This window comes from Muntiacus reevesi, chromosome 10 (assembly GCF_963930625.1).
Source record: "Muntiacus reevesi chromosome 10, mMunRee1.1, whole genome shotgun sequence".
Classification (NCBI taxonomy): Eukaryota; Metazoa; Chordata; class Mammalia; order Artiodactyla; family Cervidae; genus Muntiacus; species Muntiacus reevesi.
The window spans coordinates 34,246,778-34,260,301 of record NC_089258.1 but is presented as its reverse complement, the minus strand read 5'-3'; the positions used below and the strand labels follow the sequence as shown (position 1 = coordinate 34,260,301).

The 13,524-nt window shown below is 48.5% G+C and overlaps 1 protein-coding gene across 1 annotated transcript; it reads right to left on the bottom strand.

Annotated features, from left to right (window-relative positions):
* Positions 1-139: 139 nt before the first annotated feature.
* On the bottom strand, positions 140-3,430 carry LOC136176847 (alpha-1-acid glycoprotein). The gene is made up of 6 exons (XM_065947492.1): positions 3,303-3,430; positions 2,774-2,916; positions 2,465-2,535; positions 1,593-1,700; positions 1,345-1,448; positions 140-205 (listed from the first exon to the last, which is right to left on the bottom strand). The coding sequence occupies exons 1-6, from the start codon at positions 3,417-3,419 to the stop codon at positions 140-142; spliced, it is 609 nt and encodes a 202-aa protein (XP_065803564.1). The 5' UTR covers positions 3,420-3,430.
* Between the last annotated feature and the right edge of the window lie 10,094 nt (positions 3,431-13,524).

Below are 13,524 nucleotides of genomic sequence, written 5' to 3'. Positions count from 1 at the left end.
CATGAACGAATGAACTCGCAAAGGACAATCTGACTGCACCAAAACAAACTTTATTGATGCAGCTGAGGGAACTGAGGTACAAAGGGTGAGCAGGGGGCTGAGGGTGGGCCCTCGTAGCCCCCCAGATCCTGATCCAATACTAGGACGCTTCCGTCTCCTTCTTCCTTTCCTCCTCATGCTGCTTCTCCAGCGGCCCACACACATCCTGGTGGGAGAAGACAGTGTGTGGTCAGAGAAGGGTGGGGTGGGCTGGGCAGAAGGCAGGGCCGACTGAGCCCAGGAATCCGATGCGCCAGGCCTGGCAGTGGGCACGGAGCGGGGGTGAGGGGAGGGGCTGGCCAGAAAGAGACTCCGGGTCTTCGGAGGGGAATGAGCTCTGGACTGTGGCACCAGTCCAAGCAGGGCTCCCGCTGGGTGACCTTGGGCAGGTCATTTTCTCTCCGCGTCTCAGCTCATTCACCACTGAAACAGAGGCTCAAACCCTCAACAGCTGGCATGTCTGAGCACGTATTCCCTGTCTGCCCTTCTGTTGATCTCCTGGATTCCTGACACCTTTTTGAAGATAATGAGAGGGAGGTTCAGGGTGGCCTGGGGCCTGGCCCCCAGCCAGCAGATGGGGGAGGTAGGCTGCTGGCCTCAGGAACAACTCCGGGGCCTGTGTTCATAAGCTCTTTTCCGAAGTTCCCGAAAATGGGGGGGCGGTGATTTGTGCCACAGGTGGTCATGGGAAATGACCTTCAGTGGCAGGCAGATGGAGATGTTTTCATTTTAACAATCATGAAAGTATTTCACGTATATCAAAAAAGGGTAGCCAGCTTATCAGCTCTGTGACTTCAGATATTGCACAGGACAAGACCAAGGAAAGCCTTCCATTTAACACAGATTTAAAGGAAAGCATTAAGAGGATACAGAAAATCCTCAGTCATAGCAAAAATCAGGACAGTGGTCCTGGACTTGCAGTTTGGCTGACTCCAAAACCATAATAAGACCTATTGCCCATCACACGGGCATTAGAGGCCTGGGGTGTGGCGGGCAGCAGCTGTAAATGATTATTTCCTGTATGTGTCTCTTTTCCGTTTGCCGCAACTTGGCTCTGCTCTTCCCCACCTGCTAGGTTTTCCAGCCCCCCCACGTGCTCCAGGCCTCCTCCCTGATTTCCCAGTGACTTTTCCCTCCTGGGCACTCATCCATCCCCTGGGGGTCCTGCAGGGAAGCCGGTGCTTGAACAGGATGCCCTGTCTCGCTGGGCAGACTTGACTGCCAGCTTGCCTCTCTAGGCCTCTGAGGTTGACCAAGGGGGGCCCACCCTCAGGGTGAGCACCACCCCGTCCTCCTTGCACTCACCTTCTTCCCGTCGCTGTATGTGACTTCTGATTCCTGGATGCCTATGCACTTGATGACATCTAAGAACTCTTTCTTCTGCTCCTGGGTCACCTCCGGCTTGTCAGCTACAAGAGGGAACAAGGAGGCCAGGTGGGGATGCTGGGAGGCCTAAGTGGGAGGCCAGGGAGGGCTGGGGTTCTGTGGATCTAGCCAGGGGAGTGGTGGTCCTGGGGTGAGGCTTGGGGGGAGTGGGAGTTTGGGACATCTACCATAGAAAGACACCCCCACATTCTTTGTGCCATTCCAGGAGGAAGCAAGCATGAAGGTCCTGAGGTGCTTGTTGAGCAGCAGGTCAGCAAAGTGTTCTCTGTCCGACTCTGTAAAAGAAAGCCTCTGGTGAGACCACGGGAAACCGCATCGGGTCCCGTCTCATGGGCGAGGAACGGGGATGTGCCCAAGGCCACACAGCCAATCCAGGAAGGCCAGGGGTTCCCTGGGGCTGATGGTCCCTCGCTCCTGCCGTGTGCCAAGCTCCGCACCGAGTGCCCTCCATGTGTACAGTCTTAGGAGCCTCACGTGGACCGTGGTTGTCAAGGCCTTTATCTCCCCGTCTTACAGATGAGGAAACCAGACTCAGACAGGAGGCTCCGGCTGCAGAGTGACATCTGTTCAATTCCATCGGCTCCTACCGGGTGCCCTCTTCAGTGTTAGTGGGACATGGGTGAAGTCACTGCCTGCCCCATACAGCCTCCCACCTTTAGCTCGCAGAAGATATGGAGTAATTGACTGAGACGGAGGACTGGAGCCAGCCTGGGGTTTAGATCCTAGTTCTAATTATAAGCTGTGTGTCCTCGGGGAAACACCTTGACGTCTCTGTTTCTCTGTTTCCCCATCTGAACACTATGATGTCCTCCTGGGGTTGTTAGTGAGTATGAAGGGGATTAACTGTAAAGCTCTTCAAACAGTGCCTGGCACACAGCAAGAACTTGAAAATGCTGGCAGTTATTACTGATTATTTGCTGTGTGCAGGTACTAGGACCACAGAGATATAAGAAGTCCTCTGGGCCCCCTCCTTGAGGCTGGACAACCCACCATCTCCCCACTCCACACAACAGCCCTCCACCTGAAGGCTGGCTCTCACCTATTTTAGACATGGTCCCATTCTGACGATAGATGTTTATGGTGCTGAGGTTGTAGATGCACTTGTCCGCACTACAGCCAGATGGAAGCGGGGAGAAAAACAGTAAGACGGTCAAAGAGAAGTGCACGATCACCCATCGCAGTCAATGAGTCAGATGACGATTAGAGTCAGTGTCCCCTCCCCTCCCCCCTGCAATTCCATCGATGGGGAGGCTGAGGCTGAGGCCAGGAGGAAAGTTGGACTCGCCCAAGGTTTTTCTGCAGCTGGGAGTGAAAGCCAGAAGCTAGGGCTGGCGGTGTGGGCTCTCACATGGTCTGGTAGTCTCTGACGATCAGCTTGTCCTCCGCATGCCTGGGCTCAAAGTAAAAGAAAACCGCCTGGATCGCTCTAGCCGACTCATTGTACTCGGGGTTTCGGAAAGCGGAGCCGATATAAAACCACTTGCCAGCGAGCTGGGGAGAAGCCAGGAATTGATGATGCAGCCAAATCCTTGACAGTCAGCTGGGATAAGACTTAGCAGATCTCTGCTCTGCTTTTGCAAACAAGGAGACTGGGGCCCCAGATGAGGAGCGATCGTACAAGAGCTCACTCAGGGAACCAGGTGTCTCCCCAAATGCCCCCCAACCGCTGGACAGCCCCTCCCCGCCTAGGACAGAATTGTTCTCTGCTGAGGGACCTTGCAAGGAGACGTCTGAACTTGGAGGCAGAGAAATGCCTCTGGAGGCCAGTCGGAATTTCAGTCCAGGCCCCAGGAGAGAAAAGGAAGGTATCAGGTGGGCAAAAGAAAGCCCAGGGAGGGAAGCCGCTGCCCATGGCGCTCAGGGAGTCAGGCACTTACCCAGTCCAAGGTGGCATTGGTTATGGGCGCCACGGCTGTCAGGTTGGCGCACTCGGGGCTCTGGGCCTCCAGCAGGGGGAGGAAGCTCAGGACAGTGAGGGCCCAGAGCAGCGCCATGCTGAGACCAGGAGACGCCTGCAGCCAAGCAAGCTGGTGGTCGGAAGACATCAGCGCCTTTTATAAAGGAGTTATGGGCGGGTCCCTAGGACCCGGCTGTGACACAATCCGGCAAACTCTTGTGAAATGTCTTGCACAAATCCTTCCATCCGTCCTGCAAAGCCAGCTGTAGGTAAAGCTTGCAAGCCAGGGTTTAATTTGGGTCCCTAACCTGGAGGAGTCACCAGGGTCCAAAGGTTTGGACCTGAGTGACACTAGTTAATGTGTTCAGATAATGATCCAGGGGCCTGTAAACAAAGTCTCCTGTTTTCGTTCAGTTCCTATTCTATTAAACGCCAAGACTTAAAGGTCAGTCAGTCAGTTCAGTCACTCAGTTGTATCTGACTCTGCGACCCCATGGACTGCAGCAAGCCAGGCCTCCCTGTTCATCACCAGTTCCCGGAGTTTACTCAAACTCTTGTCCATCGAGTCGGTGATGCCATCCAACCATCTCATTCTCTGTCATCCCCTTCTCCTCCTGCCTTCAATGTTTCCCAGCATCAGGGTCTTTTCCAATGAATCAGTTCTTCACATCAGGTGGCCAAAGAATTGGAGTTTCAGTTTCAGCATCAGTCCTTCCAGTGAATATTCAGGACTGATTTCCTTTAGGATGGACAGGTTGGATCTCCTTGCAGTCCAAGGGGCTCTCAAGAGTCTTCTCCAACACCACAGTTCAAAAGCATCAATTCTTCAGCGCTCAGCTTTCTTTATAGCCCAACTCTCTTAAAGGACCCAGCTGTAAATCAAGTGCTGAAGGCAACTCAGAGAGTTTCCAGGCGAGTGTGGTGTATACGGGAATGAGTGGGGGAGGGTTTTAGGGGTAGGATGTGTGGGCAAACATGGGATCAATCCCAAATGAGTGTGGGGAAAACTGAAACGACAAAAACCCAGAGGGGCCCCAACTCAATCCTGGAGGCAGGGACATTTCCAAAAGAAAGAGATTTCTAAGTTGAATGTCTATTTCCAGTATTGAGTGAGTGAGAGAAAGTCGCTCAGTTGTATCCGACTTTTGGGGACCCCATGGACTATGCAGTCCATGGAATTTCCCAGGTCAGAATACTGGAGGGGGTAGCCATTCCCTTTTCCTGCAGATCTTCCCAACCTACAGATCGAGCCCAGGTCTCCTGCACTGAAGGCAGATTCTTTACCGTCTGAGCCACCAGGGAAGCAAATGTATTGGGTTGGCCAAAAAGTTCACTCGAGTTTTTCCATAAGATGTTACAGGAGATGAATGAATATTTTGGCCTAGCTGATACAACTTAAAGCACCTCTCAACATCTAAAATAGGAAATGGTCTCTGTGTTTTCTCCACTCCCTGCTGGTTGAGCAGCGAGCTTGCCTCTATTTTCCCCGATATGTTCTCAGTCCTGGAACAATGCCCAGCAAGGAGCAGACACTCAGTATAAACCATGGAATAAATAATTCCACTGCTCATTTGCATTTCTATGTGATGGAGTCAAATCTTTATTTGTATAAATAGATTCCAAAAATATTATTATGATAGGCTTACCATTTTGTATTCTTATTCATTGCATACATTTGAATAATTTCTCCTGTGTCAGTGTAGTCAGCAGTTGTAATTTGAATGGATGAATAAACTTTCATTCACTTCCTGGATTCTAACTTCCCTAAACATGTCCCCTCTTTATACCTAGAGCATTTTATTGTTTTTTTTTTCTTCCAACTTTATTGAGATAATGCAGTTGCCTATAGCATCTTAGATTGTAATTTTTCCTCTGAAGATACGTCAGAGACCATCCAAATTCCTTTCAAGAGAAAGAAAAGCATATGTCTTTAAAAATACAAGATTTTAATGATATTTAAAAGTTCCCCCCAATAAATAAAAATAAGTAGCCCTCAAGCTACAAACTATTCGGGTATCTGTCAAAAGGAAAATGGAAAAACAAACTGTGGTATTTTTACACAATGGAATAATACTTAGCAACAAAAAAAGAATGAACTACAGCTATATATAACAACGCAAATGAATTTCAAAAACATGCTGAACAAAAGAAACCAGACTCAGGCTTCCCTGATGGTCCAGTGGTTGGGAGCCCACCTGCCAATTCAGGGAACATAGGTTCAGTCCCTGGTCCAGGAAGATCCCACAAGCAGCGGGACAAGTGAGCCCATGTGACACAGCTACCGAGCTCACGCTCTAGAGCTGGTGCTCTGCAACAGTGAGGAGCCCACGCACCAGAGGGAAGAGTACCCCTGCTCACTGCAACTAGAGAAAGCCCGTGAACAGCAATGCAGACCCAGTGCAGCCCCCCGCCCCCCCAAAAAAGAAAGGAGCTAGATTGAACAGCTCAGGGACTGGACTTCCCTGGTGCTCCCGTTGCTAAGACTCCATGCTCCTGATGAGGGGGACTGGATTCCACCCTGGTCAGGAAACTAGATCCTACATGCCTCAACCAAGAGTTCACATGCCATACAAAATCCCACATGCGGTAATTAAGATCCCAGCTGCCGCAACTAACACCTGGTGCAGTCAAATAAATAAACAAACACTAAAAAAAAAAAACAACCCAGCACACAGACTCTGTGATTCCACTTATATGAAGTTCGAGAACAGTCAAAACTAATTATAATGGTAGAAATCAGATCAGTGGTTGCCTTGACAATTTGCCCAGGGACGCGAGAGAACTTTTTGAAGTAGATGACCGTGTTGTATATTTTCATTCTGGTGGTGGTTACACACGTATTGATATGTACCTTTGTAAAACTCTTTGAGCTGGAAACTGAAAACGTGTGAATTTTATTTTATGCTGTACATGCTAAGTCATTTCAGTCGTGTTCGATTCTTTGCGACCCCATGGACATAGCCCACCAGGTTCCTCTGTCTATGAGATTCTCCAGGCAAGAATGTTGGAGTGGGTTGCCATGCCCTCCTCCAGGGGATCTTCCCCACCCAGGGATTGACTGTATCTCCTGTGACTCCTGCATTGCAGGGGGTTTCTTTTACCCCTGAGCCACTGGGGAAGCCCTTATTGTATGCCTAGTATACCTCAATTAAGTTGATTTAAAAAAAAAAAAAAAAACTTCTCCCCCAAAAGAGAGAAAGCAAAAACATCACAAATCAAAATGCACTAACAACCTTTAATGCTGTCCCGATATGGCAATGCAGAAATGATTCTCTCCCTTCGCGTCCTTGTCAGAACTAGAACTTCCCTTCTTTTTCTTTTTTTATCAGCTCAGTTAGTGTCTTGAACTTGCATTGCTCTAACTGGAGTCTTGCAAACACGAGTGGAGCTCTTCAAGAGGGAACAGTGCAGGTAAGGGAGAGGGCGATACAAGAACGATCAAGACAGTCTGCGTGACTGGAGCATGTGACGGGGTCAGAGGGTTGGAGGCTGATGCTGGGGGTGGGGCTCTCGGTGGGAACCCAAGCTGCAGAGCACGGAAACCAGGCCGAGGGGTGTGCAGTGTCCTCTGAGGGTACTGGGGAGAAAGGAAAAGATTTTAAGTGAGGTGTGTATGGAGGCATAATATCAGACTTGCCCTTTTGAGAGAGCCCACTGTCTGCAGTGAGAACAGGGGGCCGGGAGGACAAGAATGGACTTGGCGGAGCAGCTGGGCAGGTGCAGTGGTCCAGGTGTGAGATGATGGGAGTGGGCAGTTTCAAGACACTGTGTAAGGACATGCTGAACACCGTGTGGGGACGCCTGCTACCATTAGACCTGGGCCAATGACGTTCTTACCTGGAACCCAGATATTTCCAGGTCCCCACATATCACACACACATGGGCACACACTCACACATGAGTTCACACACCAACACACAAGCACCTCTGTCCCTTGGGATCTGCTGCCTGGTACTGGCACAGGGTAACCCATAACCCTAAGTGCTTTTTGTCACAGCCAAATATGTTCAGAGCCCAGGGGAACAAGTCTTCCCATCTTGTACTCTATCCTTGAAACACCAGGTGCTCTTCCCAAGCATCCTGAGGTTTTGAAGGTGATGCTACTTCTGACACGGGAGATAGCAGTAGGATTAGGACGGTCTGTGTGGTTGGAGCATGTGATGGGGTCAGAGTGATGAAAGCTAATGCCTCCATCACTGCAGACCCACTTCAGAGTCCAGGGAAGATTTGAGAGGACTTCGAGGTAGGGAAACCTAGCAGGACCCTGCAAGGCCCTCCCAGGTAAAATAAAAACCCCTCCATTTCTTGTTGATATGGAGAAAAAAGGGGGGTGTGGTAGGAAGGCTTGTCTCCTAGGCCTTCTCTGAGTTCCAAAGAGCAGGCTCAAGCAGTTAATGATTAGGACAACACGGACACCGGACTCCTACTCCCTCCGGAAGGGATGTAGATAACAATTTGATGTTTATCTTTGAGTTGTTTTGCAGAAACTAAGACCTGTACCCAGGTGGAGGATGGGGATGACATCCTGACCACGAGCACGTAGACCCCAGACTAGTTGGAACCAGAAAGCTGATGATAGAGATTTCTGAAACAACCCCCTGTTACTTCCCCACCAACCAGTCAGAAGATTCACGAGCTGATCACACATCCTACACCTCTCTTCTTTTCACCCTTCCTGCCTTTATAAACTTTGTGCCCTGGCCAGCTAACCAGATGGACTTGAGACTGGTCTAAGTCTCCACTTTCCATGTTGGCACCTCCTCAATTAGCTTTCTCTGCTCCAGACTCTGATGTCTCCATTTGACCTCACTGTGTGTGGGGTGTAGGAGCTTTGATCTGACTACAGAAAAAAACAGATTAATTAACTTTCTCATTCCTCCCTCTCTACATAAAGGCCATACTTTCTTACCACATTAGCTCTTGCTTCCCAATAGTAATGAGAAACCACTTTTTTTTTTTTTTTGCAACCTGTGGCTGGAGAGGCCCTCCTGAATTAGAAATAGGCAGTATTTGCAGCAGTTGCATGTGGTAGCCAAGAAATATGTTGCAAGGTGAAATCATTCATGTTCCTCTTAAATTCCTGTATAGGTAGACGTAACAACCATTAGGCATGGATCTGATTCTTGACATCAGCAACTCAAGCTTGAATGCTAGCATGGTGAATGATTTATAGCTTCACAAACTTTTGAACAAGTCTTAATCCAGTGATTAAATTTCCAAAATGTTAAAGAGTCAGTTTTACTTAAAAACTTTTGGCGTATGATGTTTAGTTATCTAGAACAGTGGTCTGCGGGCCTTCATTTGTTCATGCACAGAAATGCTACGGTTGCCCCCCGTGTGGGCAAAGGGTGAACAAGGAGGGCCAGTGAACAACAGGACTCGGTCCTTCTTTTGTCCAGAGCAATTCAGCTCCGGCCTGACCTGCATGCCTCCTGAAGCAAAACCATAGGTAGCGGCTGTGATATACAGTAAGTGTGCTACATACAAACCTGCAAGTTGTGAACGTGTGTTCCATCTGCATTGGGCGTGAAATTGCAGCTTGCCCTCCATCTCCTAAGATCCTTCAGCTCTACCGTCTTCCACCTCTTCTCCCCCCTCCAGTCACTGGCTCTTGGCTGTTCACGCGACGCCAGCCCCTGTATGCCAGCTGCTGTACTGTATTAGTTACTTTTCAAGGTACTGTGCTGTAAGGTTAAAAATGTTTTCTTTATTTTTTGTGTTTGTTTTTTTATGTGTTATTTGTGTGAAAGGTAATATAAACTTACTTCAGTACCGTACTATGCAGCTGAATACCTAGGCTCACTTTGTTGGACTTACGAATATACCAGACTTACAAAGGCACTCTCTGAACAGACCTCATTCGTATGTAGGGGACTGACTGTCATAAGAAACATATGCTTGATCTCTACCTCCATTTCTGGTAACACAGATCATAAAACTCCTGGGATCTCCAAAGTGATACATGTCCTTTTGGAGACTAATGAGATGTCCGTTGGCTGGGGGCTCCTGGATACCCTCAGAATGGACTGACTTTGTGATTAGAGGGTTGAAATTTTCAGCTCCACCCCCTCATCTCTGGGAAGAAAACTGGTGCTGGAGATTGACTTGGTCACTAATGACGAACGATGATTTAATCAACCATGCCCAGGTAAGGGTGCTTTCAATGAACTCCTAAATGATGGAGTTAGGACATGTGGAGGTGCTGGGTAGGTGGCCAATCCAAAGAAGTCATGGAAGCCCTGTGCTGTTTCCCACATATCTTGCCCTGGGCATCACTGCTATCTGACTATTCCTGAATTGTATCCTTTTATACTAAACTGGTAATCTAGTAAGTAAATGATCTATTGAATTCTGTGAGCTGTTCTAATAGATGGTCAAACCCAACGAAGGGGTTATGGGAGTCTGTGGCTTATAGCTGGTGGGTTGGAAGCACAGGGGACAACCTGGACTTGTGACTGCCACTGCAATGGGGACAGTCTTGTGGGTCTGAGGCCTTAACCTGCAGGATCTGATGTTCACCCTGATTAGAGTTGAAACCGAGTCCCCCTAAATCCAAGTGTCCTTACTGAGTTTATGATGAATCTCTCTATCTAAACTTTTATTTCCTTTCTTGTTCAATCCAAACTTTTATTTCCTTTCTTGTTCAACCCCTCTTTCCCTCAGGATTGAGGAGTATCAAAGAAAAGGGGAGATTGAAACTGAGCAGGACTCTGCAGGGTCTTTGCACCTTTCTAAGCCCTTCCTCAAGTTCCAAAGAGCAGGCTTAAGCAGTCAATAAGTAGGACAATGTAGACACAGGACTCCTAGTCCCTCCGGAAGGGATGTAGATAGCAATTTGATGCTTGTCTTTGAGTTGTTCTGCAGAAACTAAGACCTGTACCCAGGTGGAGGATGGGGACAACACGCTGACCACAAGCATGTAGGTCCTAGACTAGTTGAAACCAGAAGGTTGATGATCAAGATTTCTGAAACATCTCCCTGTTACCCCACCACCAACAAATCAGAAGAAGGTCCACGAACTGACCATGCATCCTAAGACCCTCTCCCCTAACACTTTCTTTTAAAACCCTTGCTGAACGCCATTGGGGAGTTCTAGTCTTTTGAGCATGAGTTGCCCACTCCTCTCGCTTGGTGCCTGCAATAAATACTAGACTTTGCTTCACCACAACCCAGTGCCAGTAGATTGGCTTTGCTGTGTATACAGCAAGTAGACCCAAGTTTAGTTCTATAACAGTATCAGAACTGAACTGAATTGTAGGATACCCAGTTGGTGTCTTGGGCTTCCCAAGTGTACAGTGGTGAAGAATCCACCTGCCAGTGCAGGAAACACAGGAGACTCGGGTTCAATCCCCGGATCAGGAAGATCTCCTGGAGGAGGAAATGGCAACCCACTCCAGTATTCTTGCCTGGAGAATCCCATGGACGGAGGAGCCTGGGGGGCTACAGTCCATGGGGTTGCAAAGAATCGGACACAACTGAGCGACTGAGCGTACACGCAGTTGGTGTCTGGAAAGTCAGAGAACTGCTTGGTGTGGGAGAAAACCCACACACTTTGTGGCCATAAGTATGCGAGCAGAGGAGACAGAAATGAAAGTTTCCCTTCCAGGGAGTAAGTGGAGTGCCTCCCCTGGGAAGGAGTGAGTGGTCCTCACCAGTCTCACCCTCAGGCTGCCCCTTGTGGCAGGCGGGGGTATGTCTCACTCTCCTCCCAAGAGGCCAAGCAAGTAGTTTCTCCAAGCACACCCAGCACTCATCTTCACACAGCACAATTTTCTCCACTTTTTTATTAATACATTTCAAGGATGGTTTGGAACCTCCATGAACTGAGGTCTTAAGCAGCCCTCCCCAGCCTGCCCTTCCATCTGTCCCTGGCACAATGTCAAGAGAAGTTTGGCAGGAAAGAGACAGAAAGGCAATCAGGGCAGTGTAGGGTGTTGGTAAAGGAGTTGTCCTGGTTTTGCTGTTGTTCAATTGCTAAGTCATGTCCGACTCTTTGCAACCCCATGGACTGCAGGCTGCCAGGCTTTCCCAGCCCTCACCATCTCCCGGAGTTTGCCAAGTTCATGTCCACTGAATCGGTGATGTCATCCAACCATCTCATCCTCTGTCGCTCACTTCTCCTTCTGCCTTCAATCTTTCCCAGCTTCAGGGTCTTTTCCAGTGAGTCAGTTGTTCGCATCAGGTGGCCAAACTACTGGAGCTTCAGCTTCAGCATCAGTCCTTCCAAAGAGTATTCGGGGTTGATTTCCCTGAATTGACTGGTTTGATCTTGCTGTCCAAGGGATTCTCAAGAGCCTTCTCCAGCACCACAGTTTGAAAGTATCAATTCTTTGGTACTCAGCTTTCTTTATTGTCCAGCTCTCACATCCATACATGACTACTGAAAAGACCATAGCCTTGACTTATACGGACCTTTGTTGGCAAAGTGATATCTTTGCTTTTTAACACACTGTCTAGGTTTGTCATAGCTTTCCTGACAAGAAGCAACCATCTTCTAATTTCACGGCTGCAGTCACCAACCACAGTGATTTCAGAGCCCAGGAAGAGGAAATCTGTCACTGCTTCCAACTTTTCCCCTTCTATTTGCCATGAAGTTATGGGACCAGATGTCCTAGTTTTACCACTTGCTAACTGTGTGACCTTGGGCAAGTTATTTAACTTCTCTTGTCTCAATTTCCCTAGCTGTAAAGTGGGGATAATAGTAATAAATTCTACTCATTGGATTGTTATGTGCATTCAATCTGTTCACATTTAGATGAACTAAATATTAGATGAAACAAACTTGCTTCTAAGGGTTCTCCTATTATAATAATCATCACCATCTGTTTAATGAGAAGTGGGGTGGTGAGGAAGGAAAGACAGACTCCTGCATTACATAAATACTTCAGTTGATAGCAAGTTACATCCCCCTTCTCAAGATACCAACATGCAAAAATATGTCTCTATTAGATTCAGGAAATATCTCCCCACCCCACATTAGATATATGAGAAAACCAGTGACCTGGGTCAGGAAGATTCCCTGGAGAAGAAATTGGCAACTCACTCCAGTATTCTTGCCTGAAAAATTCCCATGGACAGAGGAGCCTGGAGGGCTACAGTCCGCGGGGTCGCAAAGAATCGGACATGAGTTAGTGACTAACATACACACGAATGGTTAAGGTGACATGGTGAAAAGGTGAGGTTTTGATAACCAGGGAAAGGCACCAGTCTGAAATGATTCACTTCCTAAGAAAACCACTTTGTACGTATTTCTGGCCATTTTATACGAGCCAGGGCTGAGCTCTCTGTCTGACAACTCATACGTGATCTTCAGCATGAGCCGACACAAGAACACACCAGCAGAGCAAACAGTCTGCATTAAGAACTTTGTGTCTGGACTGAGGAAATACCCCCAAAATATTTGCCTAAGTCCAGAGCCTGTTTCGTGATCTTGTGTAACTTTTGTAACCTCTTTGGACTTTAGTTCCCTCATCGGAAGAGCCAGGGCAATGACATGTGTCTCCGAGACTGTGAGATGAACATGGGTCACATTCCACATGCCTCCTGGTTCACAGAAAGTGTGCAAGAAAGTGTAACCACTGTTATTCTGAAGGGTGTTATTAGGGGTTGAACCATATGAAAACTGTGGATTTTAGAGATAAAAAAAACTGAATATCATTCCATTTCACTTGGTTCATCCAACTATTTTATGAATAGAACAATCACCTGGTCTGTGGTTGGCAACTAGAGAAAGACATGTCACCCCCATTTTGCTGGGGAAAAGCGGAGACCCAGAGAGAATGACTTGCCCAGGGCCACATGACAGTCGGAAGCTGAGACTGGAATCCACCTGCCGGCCTCCCCCCTTCTCCCCCATCCCTCTCTCACTTACCCAGCACCAGGCTGCTGGCCATTGTGAAATATGGCTGTCCTTGGCTAGGGCTTGATTCGCTGGGGACAGAGTGAACACAGGCCTGGGCTTTCCCCTGGGGATGTCCACCTTAGCTGTGTCGGGAAGAGCTGTCTTCTGTCCCTGACACTCTCTATCTGCCCTTGCTGGGGACAAGCTGGCCCCATTTCAGTGGCTTCTCCACTCAGGTCACAGAGTCCTCCTTGGAAGGGAGCCTGTGCCGAGGGTGCTGAGCGGTGCAGCTTTATCATCCTTCCTCTTCTCTTTTCCCTCTGGCCCTTCTTCCTGCCTCTCTCACCTTTCACGTCTTCAC